Source organism: Oncorhynchus clarkii, chromosome 13 (assembly GCF_045791955.1).
Source record: "Oncorhynchus clarkii lewisi isolate Uvic-CL-2024 chromosome 13, UVic_Ocla_1.0, whole genome shotgun sequence".
In the NCBI taxonomy this organism is placed as follows: Eukaryota; Metazoa; Chordata; class Actinopteri; order Salmoniformes; family Salmonidae; genus Oncorhynchus; species Oncorhynchus clarkii.
This window is the reverse complement of record NC_092159.1, coordinates 7,990,123-8,012,423: the sequence shown is the minus strand read 5'-3', so window position 1 is coordinate 8,012,423 and position 22,301 is coordinate 7,990,123. Positions and strand designations below refer to the sequence as shown.

Below are 22,301 nucleotides of genomic sequence, written 5' to 3'. Positions count from 1 at the left end.
AAGCTGGTACAGCCTCAGTGTTCACAGTAAAACTGTAACTTAAAGCTGGTAGAGCCTCAGTGTTCACAGTAAAACTGTAACTTAAAGCTGGTAGAGCCTCAGTGTTCACAGTAAATCTGTAACTTAAAGCTGGTACAGACTCAGTGTTCACAGTAAAACTGTAACTTAGTGGGTACAGCCTCAGTGTTCACAGTAAAACTGTAACTTAAAGCTGGTACAGCCTCAGTGTTCACAGTAAAACTGTAACTTAAAGCTGGTACAGCCTCAGTGTTCACAGTAAAACTGTAACTTAAAGCTGGTACAGCCTCAGTGTTCACAGTAAAACTGTAACTTAAAGCTGGTAGAGCCTCAGTGTTCACAGTAAAACTGTAACTTAAAGCTGGTACAGCCTCAGTGTTCACAGTAAAACTGTAACTTAAAGCTGGTACAGCCTCAGTGTTCACAGTAAAACTGTAACTTAAAGCTGGTACAGCCTCAGTGTTCACAGTAAAACTGTAACTTAAAGCTGGTACAGCCTCAGTGTTCACAGTAAAACTGTAACTTAAAGCTGGTAGAGCCTCAGTGTTCACAGTAAAACTGTAACTTAAAGCTGGTAGAGCCTCAGTGTTCACAGTAAATCTGTAACTTAAAGCTGGTACAGACTCAGTGTTCACAGTAAAACTGTAACTTAGTGGGTACAGCCTCAGTGTTCACAGTAAAACTGTAACTTAAAGCTGGTACAGCCTCAGTGTTCACAGTAAAACTGTAACTTAAAGCTGGTACAGCCTCAGTGTTCACAGTAAAACTGTAACTTAAAGCTGGTACAGCCTCAGTGTTCACAGTAAAACTGTAACTTAAAGCTGGTAGAGCCTCAGTGTTCACAGTAAAACTGTAACTTAAAGCTGGTACAGCCTCAGTGTTCACAGTAAAACTGTAACTTAAAGCTGGTACAGCCTCAGTGTTCACAGTAAAACTGTAACTAAAAGCTGGTACAGCCTCAGTGTTCACAGTAAAACTGTAACTTAAAGCTGGTACAGCCTCAGTGTTCACAGTAAAACTGTAACTTAAAGCTGGTAGAGCCTCAGTGTTCACAGTAAAACTGTAAATTAAAGCTGGTACAGCCTCAGTGTTCACAGTAAAACTGTAACTTAAAGCTGGTACAGCCTCAGTGTTCACAGTAAATCTGTAACTTAAAGCTGGTACAGCCTCAGTGTTCACAGTAAATCTGTAACTTAGTGGGTACAGCCTCAGTGTTCACAGTAAAACTGTAACTTAAAGCTGGTACAGCCTCAGTGTTCACAGTAAATCTGTAACTTAAAGCTGGTACAGCCTCAGTGTTCACAGTAAAACTGTAACTTAAAGCTGGTACAGCCTCAGTGTTCACAGTAAAACTGTAACTTAAAGCTGGTACAGCCTCAGTGTTCACAGTAAAACTGTAACTTAAAGCTGGTACAGCTTCAGTGTTCACAGTAAAACTGCAACTTAAAGCTGGTACAGCCTCAGTGTTTACAGTAAAACTGTAACTTAAAGCTGGTACAGCCTCAGTGTTCACAGTAAAACTGTAACTTAAAGCTGGTACAGCCTTAGTGTTCACAGTAAACACGCTCAGCAGACCTGAAACTCAGTGCAGAGAGCAGTTAGAGGGAACAGTGGTCGTGACCCTACTATGAATATTACACATTGCTGTATCCAGGCACTGCCCTTGGGGCTTGTTACTTTATTGTATCTCTCTTTCTCTTTATTTCTCTCTCTTTCTCTGTCTCTCTGTCTCTGTCTGTCTAAGTGGTCTCTCTCTGTCTCTGTCTCGCTTGTCTGTCTAAGTGGTCTCTCTCTGTCTCTGTCTCTCTTGTCTGTCTAAGTGGTCTCTCTCTGTCTCTTTCGTCTGTCTAAGCGGTCTCGCTCTGTCTCTCTCGTCTGTCTAAGCGGTCTCTCTCTGTCTCTCTCGTCTGTCTAAGTGGTCTCTCTCTGTCTCTCTCGTCTGTCTAAGCGGTCTCTCTCTGTCTCTCTCTGTCTCTCTGGTCTGTCTAAGTGGTCTCTCTCTGTGTCTCTCGTCTGTCTAAGTGGTCTCTCTCTGTCTCTTTCGTCTGTCTAAGCGGTCTCGCTCTGTCTCTCTCGTCTGTCTAAGCGGTCTCTCTCTATCTCTCTCGTCTGTCTAAGCGGTCTCTCTGTCTCTCTCGTCTGTCTAAGCGGTCTCTCTCTGTCTCTCTCGTCTGTCTAAGTGGTCTCCCTCATCTGTCTAAGTGGTCTCTCTCTGTCTCTCTCGTCTGTCTAAGTGGTCTCTCTCTGTCTCTCTCGTCTGTCTAAGTGGTCTCCCTCATCTGTCTAAGTGGTCTCTCTCTGTCTCTCTCGTCTGTCTAAGTGGTCTCCCTCATCTGTCTAAGTGGTCTCTCTCTGTCTCTCTCGTCTGTCTAAGTGGTCTCCCTCATCTGTCTAAGTGGTCTCTCTCTGTCTCTCTCGTCTGTCTAAGTGGTCTCTCTCATCTGTCTAAGCGGTCTCTCTCTGTCTCTCTCGTCTGTCTAAGCGGTCTCTCTCTGTCTCTCTCATCTGTCTAAGCGGTCTCTCTCTGTCTCTCTCGTCTGTCTAAGCGGTCTCTCTCTGTCTCTCTCGTCTGTCTAAGCGGTCTCTCTCTGTCTCTCTCATCTGTCTAAGCGGTCTCTCTCTGTCTCTCTCGTCTGTCTAAGTGGTCTCTCTCTGTCTCTCTCGTCTGTCTAAGTGGTCTCCCTCATCTGTCTAAGCGGTCTCTCTCTGTCTCTCTCGTCTGTCTAAGTGGTCTCTCTCTCTGTCTCTCGTCTGTCTAAGTGGTCTCCCTCATCTTTCTAAGTGGTCTCTCTCTGTCTCTCTCGTCTGTCTAAGCGGTCTCTCTTCTCTGGATGTCTTATGTTAAGTCATGAGATGAACTTCCTCTTGTCAAGAGAGTGAAACACTTCAGTAGAGACTACTGTAAATGCTGTGTATTACATGTCAACTGGCAGCCATTTTACTCAGATCTAACCAACCACCCCTCTCTCTTCTCCGGTTGCCCAGGTCCCATGACACGACCCTGGACTACTATGTCAACGTGACAACGGGCTGTACCACTGACTCCCCCAGCGCGGGGGTGCGTCTGGAGGTGGGTGTTTGTTAAAACTTAAATGTATAACTCATTGGCGCTTAGAGTCAGTGTCACATTATAAAGGACGTTATAAAGCATTATACGTACACCTACAGGACAGTTTATTAGGTACACCACCCTGTTCAGGAAGATGGTTAACTCCTACAGGACAGTTTATTAGGTACACCACCCTGTTCAGGAAGATGGTTAACTCCTACAGGACAGTTTATTAGGTACACCACCCTGTTCAGGAAGATGGTTAACACCTACAGGACAGTTTATTAGGTACACCACCCTGTTCAGGAAGATGGTTAACTCCTACAGACAGTGATCCACCTGTCCAGGGCTTGATATAACGCAGGCAGACAGGCATCGAGGCATTCAGTTACTGTTCCATTGAACGTTACAATGGACAAAACTAGTGACCTAAGAGACTCTGAGTGTGGTTTGATCGTTGGTGCCAGGTACGCCGGATCCAGTGTCTCAGAAACGTCCTCCCTCCTGGGCTTTTCACACATGACAGTCTAGGGTTTCCCAAGAATGATGTGTGAAGAATGAACACAAAACATCCAGTCAGCGGCAGTCCTGTGGGTGAAAACGGCTCGTTGATGAGAGAAGTCGAAAGAGAATGGCAAGAATCGTGCAAGCGAACATTCAGGGCCACGAACAGACAAATGACGACACAATACGACAGTGTTGTGCAGAACGGCATCTCAGAAAACACAACTCATCGATCCTTGTCCCGGATTGGCCAATACAGCAGACGACCACACCGGGTTCCACTCCTATCAGCTAAAAACAAGAAGAAGCGTCTCCAGTGGGCAGGCCATCACCAACACTGGACAGCTGACCCATCCTGCCTGGTGGCGGTGGTGTACTGGTGTGGGTAATGTTTTCCTAGCACACGTTAGGTCTCTTGATACCAACTGAGCACCGATGGAACGCCACAGCCAATCAGAATGTTGTTGCTGACCAAACCAATGTACCACCGTCCAATCTGCAGCAACTGTGTAACGCCATCGCGTCAGCATGAACTAGCATCCCTGTGGAACGTCCCCGACACCTTGTAGAATCCATGACCCGAAGAATTTGGGGTGTTCTGGAGGTAAAAGGGTGGGGGTCCGACCGGGTACTAGATGGGTGTACCTAATAAACTATCCGGTGAGTGTATGTACTTGATAGAATCTGTTGTTAAACAAGCTCTCTAAGAAGGAAACCAAGTGTTGACTTGAGTTGAAATCCCTGACCTTCCCTTCTAAATATCTCTCTGACTCATTCCGTCCCTTCTCTAGGTGGGTGTGTTTACGTCCCTGTGCCAGTACTTCAGCGAGAGCACCAAGCTGTGGCGTACGGACGGCATGGTGCCACTGGCAGAGACTAATGCCAGCCGGGCCGTCTGCAGCACCCGGCACCTCACAGCCTTCGCTGCCAGTCTCTTCGTTCCACCTGATGCTGTCACCTTCATACGGCCTGTAAGTAGAGGCTGCAGGTAGCCTAGTGGTTAGAGTGTAGAGGCTGCAGGTAGCCTAGTGTTTAGAGTGTAGAGGCTGCAGGTAGCCTAGTGTTTAGAGTGTAGAGGAGGCAGGTAGCCTAGTGGTTAGAGTGTAGAGGCTGCAGGTAGCCTAGTGGTTAGAGTGTAGGGGCGGCAGGTAGCCTAGTGGTTAGAGTGTAGGGGCTGCAGGTAGCCTAGTGGTTAGAGTGTAGGGGCGGCAGGTAGCCTAGTGGTTAGAGTGTAGGGGCTGCAGGTAGCCTAGTGGTTAGAGTGTAGGGGCGGCAGGTAGCCTAGTGGTTAGAGTGTAGAGGCTGCAGGTAGCCTAGTGTTTAGAGTGTAGAGGAGGCAGGTAGCCTAGTGGTTAGAGTGTAGAGGCTGCAGGTAGCCTAGTGGTTAGAGTGTAGGGGCTGCAGGTAGCCTAGTGGTTAGAGTGTAGGGGCGGCAGGTAGCCTAGTGGTTAGAGTGTAGGGGCTGCAGGTAGCCTAGTGGTTAGAGTGTAGGGGCTGCAGGTAGCCTAGTGGTTAGAGTGTAGGGGCGGCAGGTAGCCTAGTGGTTAGAGTGTAGGGGCTGCAGGTAGCCTAGTGGTTAGAGTGTAGGGGCGGCAGGTAGCCTAGTGGTTAGAGTGTAGGGGCTGCAGGTAGCCTAGTGATTAGAGTGTAGGGGCTGCAGGTAGCCTAGTGGTTAGAGTGTAGGGGCTGCATGTAGCCTAGTGATTAGAGTGTAGGGGCTGCATGTAGCCTAGTGGTTAGAGTGTAGGGGCGGCAGGTAGCCTAGTGGTTAGAGTGTAGGGGCGGCAGGTAGCCTAGTGGTTAGAGTGTAGGGGCTGCAGGAAGCCTAGTGGTTAGAGTGTAGGGGCGGCAGGTAGCCTAGTGGTTAGAGTGTAGGGGCTGCAGGTAGCCTAGTGATTAGAGTGTAGGGGCTGCATGTAGCCTAGTGGTTAGAGTGTAGGGGCGGCAGGTAGCCTAGTGGTTAGAGTGTAGGGGCTGCAGGTAGCCTAGTGATTAGAGTGTAGGGGCTGCATGTAGCCTAGTGGTTAGAGCGTTCGGCCAGTAACCTAAAGGTTGTAGATCGAATCCCCGAGCTGACAAGGTAAAAATCTGTTGTTCTGCCCTGAGCAAGGCAGTTAACCCACTGTTCCCCGGTAGGCCGTCATTGTAAATAATAATTTGTTCTTAACTGACTTGCCTAGTTAAATAAAGCTTAAAGGTTTTTTTTTTTAAAGTAGAGATATACCTGATAATACACACACACCTGATAATACACACACACCTGATAATACACACACACCTGATAATACACACACACCTGATAATACACACACAGATGGCGCCGACAGAGATGGTCGCCTCGCTTCTAGTCCTTAGGAAACTATGCAGTATTTTGTTTTTTTTATATATTATTTCTTACATTATCAGCTCAGAAAATCTTAAGTGTTATTATTCATTCAGCCGGGAAGAACTATTGGATATCAGAGCGACGTCAACTTATCTACGTTATGACCAGGAATACGACTTTCCCAAAGTGGATCCTTTTGTTCGGTTCACCACCCAGGACATTGGATCTAATCCCAGAGGCCGACCCAAAACAACGTCGCCGCAGAAGAGGAAGACGGAGCTGCCTCTCACCGCTTCGGAGTATATTACTCAACAGTGTCTAGTCTCTAGACAACAAGGTAGACGAAATTCGAGCAAGGGTTGCCTTCCAGAGAGACATCAGAGACTGTAACATTCTCTGTTTCAAGGAAACATGGCTCACTCGGGATATGTTGTTGGTGTCTGTACAGCCACTGGGAAACTGTAGATAGTTGGCAGTGTAGTTATTCCCTACCGCAAAGCAATCAAGCAAACGATATGTCGGTATAGGGACAAAATAGAGTCGCAATTCAACGGCTCAGAAACTAGATGTATGTGGCAGGGTCTACAGGCAGTTACGGACTACAAAAATAAAACCAGCCACATCGCGGACACTGACGTCTTGCTTCCAGACAAACTAAACACCTTCTTTGCCCGCTTTGAGGATAATACATTGCCACCGATGCGACCCCATACCAAGGACTGCAGGCCTCCCCTCTCCTTCTCCGTGGCCGTTGTGAGTAAGACATGTACACGTGTTAACCCTCCCAAAGCTACTGGCCCCAGAGCATGCCCAGACCAGCTGGCTGATGTGTTTACGGACATATTCAATCTCTCCCTATCCCAGTCTGCTGTCCCCACATGCTTCAAGATGGAAGCTTGTTCCTGTACCCAAGAAAGCAAAGATAACTGAACTAAATGACTATCGCCCCATAGCACTCACTTCTGTCATCATGAAGTGCTTTGAGAGACTAGTCAAGGATCATATCACCACCACCTTACCTGCCACCCTAGACCCAGGGGTGGAAAGACCTTGGATCATTGTTACTCTAACTTCCGCGACGCATATAAGGCCCTGCCCCGCCCTCCTTTCGGAAAAGCTGACCACGACTCCATTTTGTTGATCCCTGCCTACAGACAGAAACTAAAACAAGAGGCTCCCACGCTGAGGTCTGTCCAACGCTGGTCCGACCAAGCTGACTCCACACTCCAAGACTGCTTCCATCACGTGGACTGGGAGATGTTTCGTATTGCGTCAGATAACAACATTGACGAATACGCTGATTCGGTGTGCGAGTTCATTAGAACGTGCGTTGAAGATGTCGTTCCCATAGCAACGATTAAAACATTCCCTAACCAGAAACCGTGGATTGATGGCAGCATTCGTGTGAAACTGAAAGCGCGAACCACTGCTTTTAATCAGGGCAAGGTGTCTGGTAACATGACCGAATACAAACAGTGCAGCTATTCCCTCCGCAAGGCTATCAAACAAGCTAAGCGCCAGTACAGAGACAAAGTAGAATCTCAGTTCAACGGCTCAGACACAAGAGGCATGTGGCTGGGTCTACAGTCAATCACGGACTACAGGAAGAAATCCAGCCCAGTCACGGACCAGGATGTCTTGCTCCCAGGCAGACTAAATAACTTTTTTGCCCGCTTTGAGGACAATACAGTGCCACTGACACGGCCTGCAACGAAAACATGCGGTCTCTCCTTTAAACGTGTTAACCCTCGCAAGGCTGCAGGCCCAGACGGCATCCCCAGCCGCGCCCTCAGAGCATGCGCAGACCAGCTGGCCGGTGTGTTTACGGACATATTCAATCAATCCCTATACCAGTCTGCTGTTCCCACATGCTTCAAGAGGGCCACCATTGTTCCTGTTCCCAAGAAAGCTAAGGTAACTGAGCTAAACGACTACCGCCCCGTAGCACTCACATCCGTCATCATGAAGTGCTTTGAGAGACTAGTCAAGGACCATATCACCTCCACCCTACCTGACACCCTAGACCCACTCCAATTTGCTTACCGCCCAAATAGGTCCACAGACGATGCAATCTCAACCACACTGCACACTGCCCTAACCCATCTGGACAAGAGGAATACCTATGTGAGAATGCTGTTCATCGACTACAGCTCGGCATTCAACACCATAGTACCCTCCAAGCTCGTCATCAAGCTCGAGACCCTGGGTCTCGACCCCGCCCTGTGCAACTGGGTACTGGACTTCCTGACAGGCCGCCCCCAGGTGGTGAGGGTAGGCAACAACATCTCCTCCCCGCTGATCCTCAACACTGGGGCCCCACAAGGGTGCGTTCTGAGCCCTCTCCTGTACTCCCTGTTCACCCACGACTGCGTGGCCACGCACGCCTCCAACTCAATCATCAAGTTTGCGGACGACACAACAGTGGTAGGCTTGATTACCAACAACGACGAGACGGCCTACAGGGAGGAGGTGAGGGCCCTCGGAGTGTGGTGTCAGGAAAATAACCTCACACTCAACGTCAACAAGACTAAGGAGATGATTGTGGACTTCAGGAAACAGCAGAGGGAACACCCCCCTATCCACATCGATGGAACAGCAGTGGAGAGGGTAGCAAGTTTTAAGTTCCTCGGCATACACATCACAGACAAACTGAATTGGTCCACTCACACAGACAGCATTGTGAAGAAGGCGCAGCAGCGCCTCTTCAACCTCAGGAGGCTGAAGAAATTCGGCTTGTCACCAAAAGCACTCACAAACTTCTACAGATGCACAATCGAGAGCATCCTGGCGGGCTGTATCACCGCCTGGTATGGCAACTGCACCGCCCTCAACCGTAAGGCTCTCCAGAGGGTAGTGAGGTCTGCACAACGCATCACCGGGGGCAAACTACCTGCCCTCCAGGACACCTACACCACCCGATGTCACAGGAAGGCCATAAAGATCATCAAGGACATCAACCACCCGAGCCACTGCCTGTTCACCCCGCTATCATCCAGAAGGCGAGGTCAGTACAGGTGCATCAAAGCTGGGACCGAGAGACTGAAAAACAGCTTCTATCTCAAGGCCATCAGACTGTTAAACAGCCACCACTAACACTGAGTGGCTGCTGCCAACACACTGACACTGACTCAACTCCAGCCACTTTAATAATGGGAATTGATGGGAAATGATGTAAATATATCACTAGCCACTTTAAACAATGCTACCTTATATAATGTTACTTACCCTACATTATTCATCTCATATGCATACGTATATACTGTACTCTATATCATCGACTGTATCCTTATGTAATACATGTATCACTAGCCACTTTAAACTATGCCACTTTGTTTACATACTCATCTCATTTGTACATACTGTACTCGATACCATCTACTGTATCTTGCCTATGCTGCTCTGTACCATCACTCATTCATATATCCTTATGTACATATTCTTTATCCCCTTACACTGTGTACAAGACAGTAGTTTTGGAATTGTTAGTTAGATTACTTGTTATTACTGCATTGTCAGAACTAGAAGCACAAGCATTTCGCTACACTCGCATTAACATCTGCGTGGCCATGCACACCTCCAACTCAATCATCAAGTTTGTAGACGACACAACAGTGGTAGGCTTGATTACCAACAACGACGAGACGGCCTACAGGGAGGAGGTGAGGGCCCTCGGAGTGTGGTGTCAGGAAAACAACCTCTCACTCAACGTCAACAAAACAAAGGACATGATCGTGGACTTCAGGAAACAGCAGAGGGAGCACGCCCATATCCACATCGATGGGACCGCAGTGGAGAAGGTGGAATGTTTTAAGTTCCTCGGCGTACACATCACGGACAAACTGAAATGGTCCACCCACACAGACAGTGTAGTGAAGAAGGCGCAACAGCGCCTCTTGAACCTCAGGAGGCTGAAGAAATTTGGCTTGCACAACGCATCACCGGGGGTGCCCTCCAGGACACCTACAGCACCCGTTCTCACAGGAAGGACAAAAAGATCATCAAGGACAACAACCACCCGAGCCACTGCCTGTTCACCCCGCTATCATCCAGAAGGCGAGGTCAGTACAGGTGCATCAAAGCAGGGACCGAGAGACTGAAAAACAGCCTCTATCTCAAGGTCATCAGACTGCTAAACAGCCACCACTAACACAGAGACAGACATACAGACTCAAATCATTGGCCACTTTAATAAATGGATCACTAGTCACTTTAAATAATGTTTACATATTTTTTATTTTACCTTTATTTAACTAGGCAAGTCAGTTAAGAACAAATTCTTATTTTCAATGACAGCCTAGTGGGTTAACTGCCTTGTTCAGGGGCAGAATGACAGATTTGTACCTTGTCAGCTCGGGGATTTGAACTTGCAACCTTCCTACTAGTCCAACGCTCTAACCACTAGGCTACGCTGCCGCCCCATTACTCATTTTATACCATCTATTGCATCTTGCCTTTGCCGCTACATGTACGTATTCTCATTCCATCCCTTCAGATGTGTGTGTATCAGGTAGTTGTTGTGGAAGTGTTAGATTACTTGTTAGATATCACTGCACTGTCGGAACTAGAAGCATTTCGCTACACTCGCGTTAACATCTGCTAACCATGTGACCAATAACATGTGATTTATGTTGACGCATCTGATCCAAGCCAACCGCCTGAGGAAACACACTGTAATGTTACGATGCCCTACTGTGAAATCAGCTGACTTTCACACACACACACACACACACACACATCTTCTCCCACTCTTCTCTCCTCTCGTCCTTTAGGAGCGTGGGGTTCCCAGCCTCGTGGTGTTGTTGACGTGTGTGGTGGGGTTGCTGTGTTACGCCGTGGCGGCGGCCATCTTGCATAAACTGGACCAGCTGGACCTGAGGAGGGCGGGGACGGTGCCGCTCTGTGGACACGACGGAACATTCAAGTACGAGGTGCAGGTCAAGACCGGCTTCGGCCGCGGGGCAGGTGAGAAGGCAAAGGTTACGGATTCAAAATAAATTAGACTTTTAATCAATTAGACTTTTATTCACAAAGTGCAGAAACGTATCACATCATTATTACATGCGGTGTATATCTAACTCCTCCCCCTGTCTGCTAGGCACGTCGGCACATGTAGGCATCAGTGTGTACGGCTGTGAGGGGCGTAGCGGGCATCGACACCTGGACAGCCCCGGGGCCTTCGCACGTAACGGACTGGACATCTTCCACATCGCCACGGAAACTAGCCTGGGCAGCGTCTGGAAGATCCGCGTCTGGCACGACAACAAGGGTAGGAGGACACACACACACTAACACACACACACACACACACATACACACTAACACACACACTAACACACATGGAGGTACTTTGGATTTTTGAAAAGCATGTTACAAGTACAATGTCATATTATTATTCATATTAGTATTATTATTCATATTAGTAGTATTATTCATAGTACTATTCATATTATTATCATTATTCATAGTATTATTCATATTATTATCATTATTCATATTAGTATTATTATTCATAGTACTATTCATATTATTATCATTATTCATAGTACTATTCATATTATTATCATTATTCATAGTATTATTCATATGATTATCATTATTCATATTAGTAGTATTATTCATATTAGTATTATTATTCATATTAATATTATTATTCATATTAATATTATTATTCATATTAATATTATTATTCATATTAGTATTATTATTCATATTAGTAGTATTATTCATAGTACTATTCATATTATTATCATTATTCATATTAGTATTATTATTCATATTAGTATTATTATTCATATTATTATTATTATTCATATTAGTATTATTATTCATATTAGTAGTATTATTCATATTAGTAGTATTATTCATATTAGTAGTATTATTCATATTACTATTATTATTCATAGTACTATTCATATTATTATCATTATTCATATTAGTATTATTATTCATATTAGTATTATTATTCATATTATTATTATTATTCATATTAGTAGTATTATTCATATTAGTATTATTATTCATATTAGTATTATTATTCATAGTACTATTCGTATTAGTATTATTATTCATATTAGTATTATTATTCATATTAGTATTACTATTCATATTAGTATTATTATTCATATTAGTATTATTATTCATATTAGTAGTATTATTCATATTCGTAGTATTATTCATAGTACTATTCATATTATTATCATTATTCATAGTATTATTCATATTATTATCATTATTCATATTAGTAGTATTATTCATAGTACTATTCATATTATTATCATTATTCATAGTATTATTCATATTATTATCATTATTCATATTAGTATTATTATTCATATTAGTATTATTATTCATATTAGTATTAATATTCATATTCATATTATTCTTATTCTTATTATTTTTATCGTGTAAAAAAAATGTTTGGTCCACCAGCCACTGTGGCAGATAGAAAGAAAAATCTACCAGCCACTCAGAGGATTTTTACCCCCCCCCCCTCAATCAACGGAAATTAAACCAACAAAACACTAAATAACAGATGAACATGCTTTGTAATGTTCCTAAAGAAAGTATAATGTACTAATTAGTAAGAAGTAATGTGGTCAGTGCTTAGTTCTGGACTGTTTTGTTCCAGAACCTATTTGGCCGGGTCCAGTACCTCCCCAGACATGAAACATCGGTACTTCTTCAAATGTAAACATTTGAATTGAAGAGATCAAAGTTCAAAAAATTATAATTAAAAATTAAAACGTAGTGTGAAAAAGTAGACTTATAGCCTGGATCTGATATTCTAAGAGTTAATTTGGGTTGTATTCGAAGTTGGCGCAACATCGCACCCTGGTTGAGACCAACACGTGGCCATGGCTGTGTGAGTAGCAAGCCTGTATCTCTCACAGAACTACAATGAGATTCACTTTCTGCGTTCTCTCTCCCTCTCTCTGTTCTGATAGACATGAACCTGCAACTCCCGTCTGTCCAGCGTTGCATTTCATCATTTATTTAGTTACAGAATCAAGGCTGTCTGTTCAGAAAGAAATGAAATGATCCAGTTTGTCCTACTACACCATGAGAAGGTCTATCATTTAGCCACAGAGGATCAATAGTTTTGAAAGACTGCCTGGCTGTGGATTGTGTGTAGCCCAATAACAAGGCCAACAGTCAGGGATGTGCTGTACGTCTGTCAGTGAACGACAGCATGCAGACAAAACAGGCCTTTCACAACATTTCAAAAACAAATCGCAGGGAAACACAGGTTGGAAAGCAAATGTCTGCTGCAGAAAACAGAAGACTCTAATCTGTCTGCTGCAGAAAACAGAAGACTCTAATCTGTCTGCTGCAGAAAACAGAAGACTCTAATCTGTCTGCTGCAGAAAACAGAAGAATCTGTCTGCTGCAGAAAACAGAAGACTCTAATCTGTCTGCTGCAGAAAACAGAAGACTCTAATCTGTCTGCTGCAGAAAACAGAAGAATCTGTCTGCTGCAGAAAACAGAAGACTCTAATCTGTCTGCTGCAGAAAACAGAAGACTCTAATCTGTCTGCTGCAGAAAACAGAAGACTCTAATCTGTCTGCTGCAGAAAACAGAAGACTCTAATCTGTCTGCTGCAGAAAACAGAAGACTCTAATCTGTCTGCTGCAGAAAACAGAAGACTCTAATCTGTCTGCTGCAGAAAACAGAAGACTCTAATCTGTCTGCTGCAGGCTGGAAAAATACTTGATCAACTTCTAAATATTGTTTTACATAGTAAAGAGAGAGCGAGGCTTTTGGCACAAACACATCGGACGTCACTGGTGAGTGATCTGAGCATCATTAGGGGAGTGATCTGAGCATCATTAGGTGAGTGATCTGAGCATAATTAGGGGAGTGATCTGAGCATCATTAGGGGAGTGATCTGAGCATCATTAGGGGAATGATCTGAGCATCATTAGGGGAGTGATCTGAGCATCATTAGGGGAGTGATCTGAGCATCATTAGGTGAGTGATCTGAGCATCATTAGGTGAGTGATCTGAGCATCATTAGGGGAGTGATCTGAGCATCATTAGGTGAGTGATCTGAGCATCATTAGGTGAGTGATCTGAGCATCATTAGGGGAGTGATCTGAGCATCATTAGGTGAGTGATCTGAGCATCATTAGGGGAGTGATCTGAGCATCATTAGGTGAGTGATCTGAGCATCATTAGGTGAGTGATCTGAGCATCATTAGGTGAGTGATCTGAGCATCATTAGGGGAGTGATCTGAGCATCATTAGGGGAGTGATCTGAGCATCATTAGGGGAGTGATCTGAGCATCATTAGGTGAGTGATCTGAGCATAATTAGGGGAGTGATCTGAGCATCATTAGGGGAGTGATCTGAGCATCATTAGGGGAATGATCTGAGCATCATTAGGGGAGTGATCTGAGCATCATTAGGGGAGTGATCTGAGCATCATTAGGTGAGTGATCTGAGCATCATTAGGTGAGTGATCTGAGCATCATTAGGGGAGTGATCTGAGCATCATTAGGTGAGTGATCTGAGCATCATTAGGTGAGTGATCTGAGCATCATTAGGGGAGTGATCTGAGCATCATTAGGTGAGTGATCTGAGCATCATTAGGGGAGTGATCTGAGCATCATTAGGTGAGTGATCTGAGCATCATTAGGTGAGTGATCTGAGCATCATTAGGTGAGTGATCTGAGCATCATTAGGGGAGTGATCTGAGCATCATTAGGGGAGTGATCTGAGCATCATTAGGGGAGTGATCTGAGCATCATTAGGTGAGTGATCTGAGCATCATTAGGGGAGTGATCTGAGCATCATTAGGGGAATGATCTCTAGCATCATTAGGGGAGTGATCTGAGCATCATTAGGGGAGTGATCTGAGCATCATTAGGTGAGTGATCTGAGCATCATTAGGGGAGTGATCTGAGCATCATTAGGTGAGTGATCTGAGCATCATTAGGGAGTGATCTGAGCATCATTAGGGGAGTGATCTGAGCATCATTAGGGGAGTGATCTGAGCATCATTAGGGGAGTGATCTGAGCATCATTAGGGGAGTGATCTGAGCATCATTAGGGGAGTGATCTGAGCATCATTAGGTGAGTGATCTGAGCATCATTAGGGGAGTGATCTGAGCACCATTAGACAAAAATGTTCAGGTTACCGAGGTAATGCGACTAGAGTAAAGTTTGTGCCTGTGAGATTGAGTCTGGCTTCTAGAAGCGTTGTGGTTACCGTGGTAACGCGACTAGAGTAAAGTTTGTGCCTGTGAGATTGAGTCTGGCTTCTAGAAGCGTGTTGGTTACCGTGGTAATGCGACTAGAGGGACGTTTGTGCCTGCGAGATTGAGTCTGGCTAGTAGAAGCGTTATGGTTAGTAAAGAGAGAGAGAGGCTTTTGGCACAAACACATCGGACGTCACTGGTGAGTGATCTGAGCATCATTAGGTGAGTGATCTGAGCATCATTAGGTGAGTGATCTGAGCATAATTAGGGATGACAAAAATGTTCAGGTTACCGAGGTAATGCGACTAGAGTAAAGTTTGTGCCTGTGAGATTGAGTCTGGCTTCTAGAAGCGTGTTGGTTACCGTGGTAATGCGACTAGAGGGACGTTTGTGCCTGCGAGATTGAGTCTGGCTAGTAGAAGCGTTATGGTTACCGTGGTAATGTGACTAGAATCACGTTTGTGCCTGTGAGATTGAGTCTGGCTTCTAGAAGCGTGTTGGTTACCGTGGTAATGCGACTAGAGTAAAGTTTGTGCCTGCGAGATTGAGTCTGGCTAGTAGAAGCGTTATGGTTACCGTGGTAATGTGACTAGAATCACGTTTGTGCCTGTGAGATTGAGTCTGGCTTCTAGAAGCGTTGTGGTTACCGTGGTAACGCGACTAGAGTGATGTTTGTGCCTGTTAGATTGAGTCTGGCTTCTAGAAGCGTTGTCTTTCCTAGCAGTTGAAACTCAAACATAGAAAAACAACCTAGCCTCTGAACAAAACCATGGAAATGGCCAGGAAACACAAGGACAAAGTTTCACTTCAGCCAGCCCCCAGCACAGCCTCCAGCCAGCCCCCAGCACAGCCCCCAGCACAGCCCCCAGCCAGCCCCCAGCACAGCCCCCAGCACAGCCCCCAGCACTGCCCCCAGCACAGCCCCCAGCACAGCCCCCAGCACAGCCCTCAGCACAGCCCCCAGCACAGCCCCTAGCACAGCCCCCAGCACAGCCCCCAGCACAGCCCCCAGCACAGCCCCCCAGCACAGCCCCCCAGCACAGCCCCCAGCACAGCCCCCCAGCACAGCCCCCCAGCACAGCCCCCCAGCACAGCCCCCCAGCACAGCCCCCCAGCCAGGCAGTGTTGCAGCGCGAGGTGGAACAGGCCATATGGGAGTCGTAGTTTTGTGACTGTGTGTGATTAATATAAACGGTATAAATACATTAAAACAGCTAATGCATCATTTATTTTAATGTACATGTGATCAGACTGTTTTTAATTCACACAGGTGAGTGAGATGCTGTGGAGCCCCGCCTTGGCAGGTGGTCATTTAGGCCCTGATAAATATCATTATTATTATCATATACTTACACTAGATCTCATTGTCAAACCGTAAGCAACCTAGTAAATGTGCCCTTCCTCTCCTCCCAGGTCTGTCTCCAGCATGGAAGCTCCAGTACGTCCTGGTGAAGGACCTACAGACAGGAAGCAGTTACTATTTCCTGGTAGAGGAGTGGCTGTCAGTGGACAACGAGAGGACAGATGGTGGCGTGGAGATAGAGGTGGAGGTCTCAGGTAAGGACCCTAACCCCGAGCTCTAAGCCCCTCCCCCTAGCCCCTACCCTCATAGTTTAGTAGTCAAACCCTTAGCCAAATGGTCTCCAACATGGTGCAGGAGTCAATCCACATCTCAACACTGCTGCCTCGACAACTGGTCTAGGGACAGTTTTGTCACATAGCCGTTAAGGATAACAGTTGGACTTTGAACAGGAGCACTGATCACAAATCAGTGGTCCGTTCATTAATACAAAACTCACTACTTCCTCTTTTAATTCCTCCTTCCTTTTTTTTCTGCTTCCTGTGGGCGTGTCCTGACCTTCAGAAGAGGCAGAGCTTCGTCGGTTGCCCCGCCTCCTGAACTGGGAGCTTCAGCGTGCTCTGTGTGAGAGTCACTTGTGGCTGTCGCTATGGGAACGGCCCATCCGCAGTCCCTTTACCCGCCTCCAGAGGGCGACATGCTGCGCCCTGCTGCTACAGCTCTGTCTGCTGGCTAACACCATGTGGTACAGCACCGTGGCCAATAGGAGCTACAGGTAGGGGAAGTGTGTGTGTGTGTGCGTGTGTCCATGCCTGTGTGTGTGTGTGTGTGTGTGTGTGTGTGTGTGTGTCTGTGTGTGTGTGTCTGTGTGTGTGTGTGCGTGCGTGCGCGTGTGTGTGTGTGTCCGTGTCTGTGTGTGTCCATGCGTGTGCGTGTGCGTGTGCGTGTGTGTGTCCATGTCTGTGTGTGTCCATGCCTGTGTGTGTGTGTGTGTGTGTGTGTGTGTGTGTGTGTGTGTGTGTGTGTTCCAGTACTGACTGTGTTGTCCTACTGTAGCTCTGTAGCAGTGTCCAGTCTGGTGGTGGTGGATGTGGAGACTGTGGCTGTGGGAGTGGTCAGCTGTCTGGTGATTTACCCCCTCTACCTGCTGGTCTTCACTCTCTTCAGGATGAGTCGTAGCAAGGTGACACAACACACACACACACACACACACACACACACCTTTAGAACACACACACACATCTTTAGAACACACACACCTTTAGAACACACACCTTTAGAACACACATATTTAGAACACACACCATTAAAACACACACCTTTAGAACACACACCTTTAGAACACATATCTTTAGAACACACACCTTTAGAACACACATCTTTAGAACACACATCTTTAGAACACACACCTTTAGAACACACACCTTTAGAATACACACCTTTAGAACACACATCTTTAGAACACACACCTTTAGAATACACACCTTTAGAACACACACCTTTAGAACACAACACACACCTTTAAAATACACACCTTTAGAACACACACCTTTAGAATACACACACACCTTTAGAACACACACCTTTAGAACACACATATTTAGAACACACACCTTTAGAACACACACCCTTAGAACACACACCTTGAGAACACACATCTTTAGAACACACACCTTTAGAACACACATCTTTAGAGCATTCACCTTTAGAACACACACCTTTAGAACACACACCTTTAGAATACACACACACCTTTAGAACACACACCTTTAGAACACACATATTTAGAACACACACCTTTAGAACACACACCCTTAGAACACACACCTTGAGAACACACATCTTTAGAACACACACCTTTAGAACACACATCTTTAGAGCATTCACCTTTAGAACACACATATTTAGAACACACACCATTAGAACACACACCTTTAGAACACACACCTTTAGAACACATATCTTTAGAACACACATCTTTAGAACACATACCTTTAGAACACACATCTTTAGAACACACACCTTTAGAACACACACCTTTAGAATACACACCTTTAGAACACACATCTTTAGAACACACACCTTTAGAATACACACCTTTAGAACACACACCTTTAGAACACAACACACACCTTTAGAATACACACCTTTAGAACACACACCTTTAGAATACACACACACCTTTAGAACACACATATTTAGAACAGACAGACACAACTTTAGAACACACACCTTTAGAACACACATATTTAGAACACACACCTTTAGAACACACACCCTTAGAACACACACCTTGAGAACACACATCTTTAGAACACACACCTTTAGAACACACATCTTTAGAACATTCACCTTTAGAACACACACCTTTAGAACACACACCTTTAGAACACACACCTTTAGAACACACACCTTTAGAACACAACACACATCTTTAGAACACAACACAAATCTTTAGAACACATACCTTTAGAACACACACCTTTAGAACACACACCTTTAGAACACACACCTTTAGAACGCACATCTTTAGAACACAACACACATCTTTAGATCACATACCTTTAGAACACACACCTTTAGAACACACACCTTTAGAACACACACCTTTAGAACACACACCTTTAGAACACATCTTTAGAACACACACCTTTAGAACACACACCTTTAGAACACAACACACATCTTTAGAACACACACCTTTAGAACACAACACACATCTTTAGAACACACACCTTTAGAACACACACCTTTAGAACACAACACACACCTTTAGAACACACACCTTTAGAACACACATCTTTAGAACACACACCTTTAGAACACACATCTTTAGAACACACACCTTTAGAACACACACCTTTAGAACACACATCTTTAGAACACACACCTTTAGAACACACACCTTTAGAACACACATCTTTAGAACACACACCTTTAGAACACACACCTTTAGAACACACACCTCCACTCGTCACATCTCCACCATTATGCATTTAAATCCCTGAATCCTTCATAAAGGCTCCGTGTGTGTGTGTGTGTGTGTGTGTGTGTGTGTGTGTGTGTGTGTATAAGTGTGTGTCAGTAGAACAGGTGCTGTCCTCCCAGGTGGACCAGGAGTCAGTGGAGATAGATGACTTCCTGGACAACTCCATGGCAGGAAGCTCCTTCCTCATCTTCAACGGTGTCCCTGGAGAGGTGTGTACGTGGCGTGTGTGTGTGTGTGTGTGAGAGAGAGGTGTGTACGTGGCGTGTGTGTGTGAGAGAGGTGTGTACGTGGCGTGTGTGTGTGTGTGAGAGAGAGGTGTGTACGTGGCGTGTGTGTGTGTGAGAGAGAGAGGTGTGTACGTAGAGTGTGTGTGTGTGTGAGAGAGGTGTGTACGTAGAGTGTGTGTGTGTGTGAGAGAGGTGTGTACGTAGAGTGTGTGTGTGTGTGAGAGAGGTGTGTACGTGGCGTGTGTGTGTGAGAGAGAGGTGTGTATGTGGCGTGTGTGTGAGAGAGAGGTGTGTACGTGGCGTGTATGTGTATGCGTGTGTATGTGTATACGTGTGTGTGTGTGTGTGTGTGTGTGTGTGTGTGTGTGTGTGTGTGTGTGTGTGTGTGTGTGTGTGTGTGTGTGTGTGTGTGTGTGTGTGTGTGTGTGTGTGTGTGTGTTGTGTGTGTGTGTGTGTGTGTGTGTGAGAGAGAGATAACTCTTAATATAAAGTAGTGCACCGGCCTGATATAGCGGGAGACCGGGTCAGTTGAGATGGGAGCTGTCTGAAATGTAGACAGACAGATGTGTGTCTAGTCCAGGTTTGGTTGTCTGGTAGACTAGGTGGTTGTCTAGGTCTGGTTGTCTAGGTCTGGTTGTCTAGGTTTGGTTGTCTAGGTCTGGTTGTCCTAGTCTGGTTGTCTGGTTGTCTAGGTCTGGTTGTCTAGGTCTGATTGTCTAGGTCTGGTTGTCTAGGTCTGGTTGTCTAGATCTGGTTGTCTGGTTGTCTGGTAGTCTAGGTGTTTGTCTAGGTCTGGTTGTCTAGGTCTGGTTGTCTAGGTTTGGTTGTCTAGGTCTGGTTGTCTAGGTCTGGTTGTCCTAGTCTGGTTGTCTAGGTCTGGTTGTCTAGGTCTGATTGTCTAGGTCTGGTTGTCTAGGTCTGGTTGTCTAAATCTGGTTGTCTGGTTGTCTAGGTCTGATTGTCTAGGTCTGGTTGTCCTAGTCTGGTTGTCTGGTTGTCTAGGTCTGGTTGTCTAGGTCTGATTGTCTAGGTCTGGTTGTCTAGGTCTGGTTGTCTAGATCTGGTTGTCTGGTTGTCTAGGTCTGGTTGTCTAGGTCTGGTTGTCTAGGTCTGGTTGTCTAGATCTGGTTGTCTGGTTGTCTAGGTCTGGTTGTCTAGGTCTGGTTGTCTAGGTCTGGTTGTCTAGATCTGGTTGTCTGGTTGTCTAGGTCTGGTTGTCTAGGTCTGGTTGTCTAGGTCTGATTGTCTAGGTCTGGTTGTCCTAGTCTGGTTGTCTGGTTGTCTAGGTCTGGTTGTCTCGGTCTGGTTGTCTAGGTCTGATTGTCTAGGTCTGGTTGTCTAGGTCTGGTTGTCTAGGTCTGGTTGTCTAGGTCTGGTTGTCTAGGTCTGGTTGTCCTAGTCTGGTTGTCTGGTGGTCTAGGTCTGGTTGTCTAGGTCTGGTTGTCTAGGTCTGGTTGTCTAGGTCTGGTTGTCCTAGTCTGGTTGTCTGGTTGTCTAGGTCTGGTTGTCTAGGTCTGGTTGTCTAGGTCTGGTTGTCTCGGTCTGGTTGTCTAGGTGTGGTTGTCTAGGTCTGGTTGTCTAGGTCTGGTTGTCTAGGTCTGGTTGTCCTAGTCTGGTTGTCTGGTTGTCTAGGTCTGGTTGTCCTAGTCTGGTTGTCTGGTTGTCTAGGTCTGGTTGTCTAGGTCTGGTTGTCTAGGTCTGGTTGTCTAGGTCTGGTTGTCCTAGTCTGGTTGTCTGGTTGTCTAGGTCTGGTTGTCTCGGTCTGGTTGTCTAGGTCTGGTTGTCTAGGTCTGGTTGTCTAGGTCTGGTTGTCTAGGTCTGGTTGTCTAGGTGATGTTACCAGAAACAGTAGAGGGAGATGATTGATGACGACTGTTAGATAGAAGGGAGGAGCTACAGTTCATTGGGGGCTATAGAGAGGTGAGACAACAGCAGAAGTAGTATTTCTACAGGGTGTAAATTCTGATATTCATCTTATCGTCTGTCTCCTTACTTGATCTGATTTGAAAGTTATACTTTATCTTCCTCTCTGCCACCCCCCCCCTGCTCTCTCTCTCTCCAGACCTATTCAGAAGAGACCAACGTGGACCTCCCCCCCACGCCCTCCACCAAGAGGTGAGCTCTGCCGTTGCTACGAGGACGGCTGAGTGATTGACAGTTCTCATTAGGCCCATGGAGAGATTGATTTATGCTTTGAGAGAGAGACAAAGAGAGAGATAATTAGTCAGTATAAAATGAGTGTGTGAGGAGAATGAGAAAGAGAGGAGAGTTGTTGTCCTGATATAATCTCTCTGTGTCTCAGTAAATCCCAGTAGAGTTCCAACACACCGTAAAGTGTGTGTGTGCATCTGTAATTACTGTGTGTGTGTGTGTGTGTGTGTGTGTGTGTGTGTGTGTGTGTGTGTGTGTGTTGGTTAACCATTAACCCTCTCTCTCTTCTTCCATTGTACTAATGTGGAAGTTGTGACCGACTGTTTAAAATGCACTTTAAATAAACACTGACCTGACTCGACCCCTCGTCCCTCCTCTATCTCTTCTCCCTCCTTTCCTCCTCTATCTCCTCTCCCTCCTCTATCTCCCTGCTTTCCCCCCTCTCTCCTCCCCCTCTCCTCCCTCTCTCCTCTCCCTCCTCCCGGTCTCACCTTCACTCCTCCCTCTCTCCCCCCTCTCCTCCCGCTCTCTCCCCCCTC

At 45.8% G+C, this 22,301-nt stretch overlaps 1 protein-coding gene across 1 annotated transcript in view; it reads left to right on the top strand.

Moving 5' to 3' along the window:
- Window positions 1-22,301, top strand: part of LOC139423691 (polycystic kidney disease 1a) — a 165,222-nt gene that overhangs the window by 121,948 nt on the left and 20,973 nt on the right. The window contains 9 exon segments of the mRNA XM_071175302.1: window positions 3,004-3,088; window positions 4,363-4,542; window positions 10,667-10,859; window positions 10,993-11,163; window positions 16,509-16,652; window positions 16,960-17,170; window positions 17,452-17,578; window positions 19,471-19,593; window positions 21,674-21,726. Of these exon segments, the coding sequence (XP_071031403.1) occupies window positions 3,004-3,088; window positions 4,363-4,542; window positions 10,667-10,859; window positions 10,993-11,163; window positions 16,509-16,652; window positions 16,960-17,170; window positions 17,452-17,578; window positions 19,471-19,593; window positions 21,674-21,726 (1,287 nt within the window).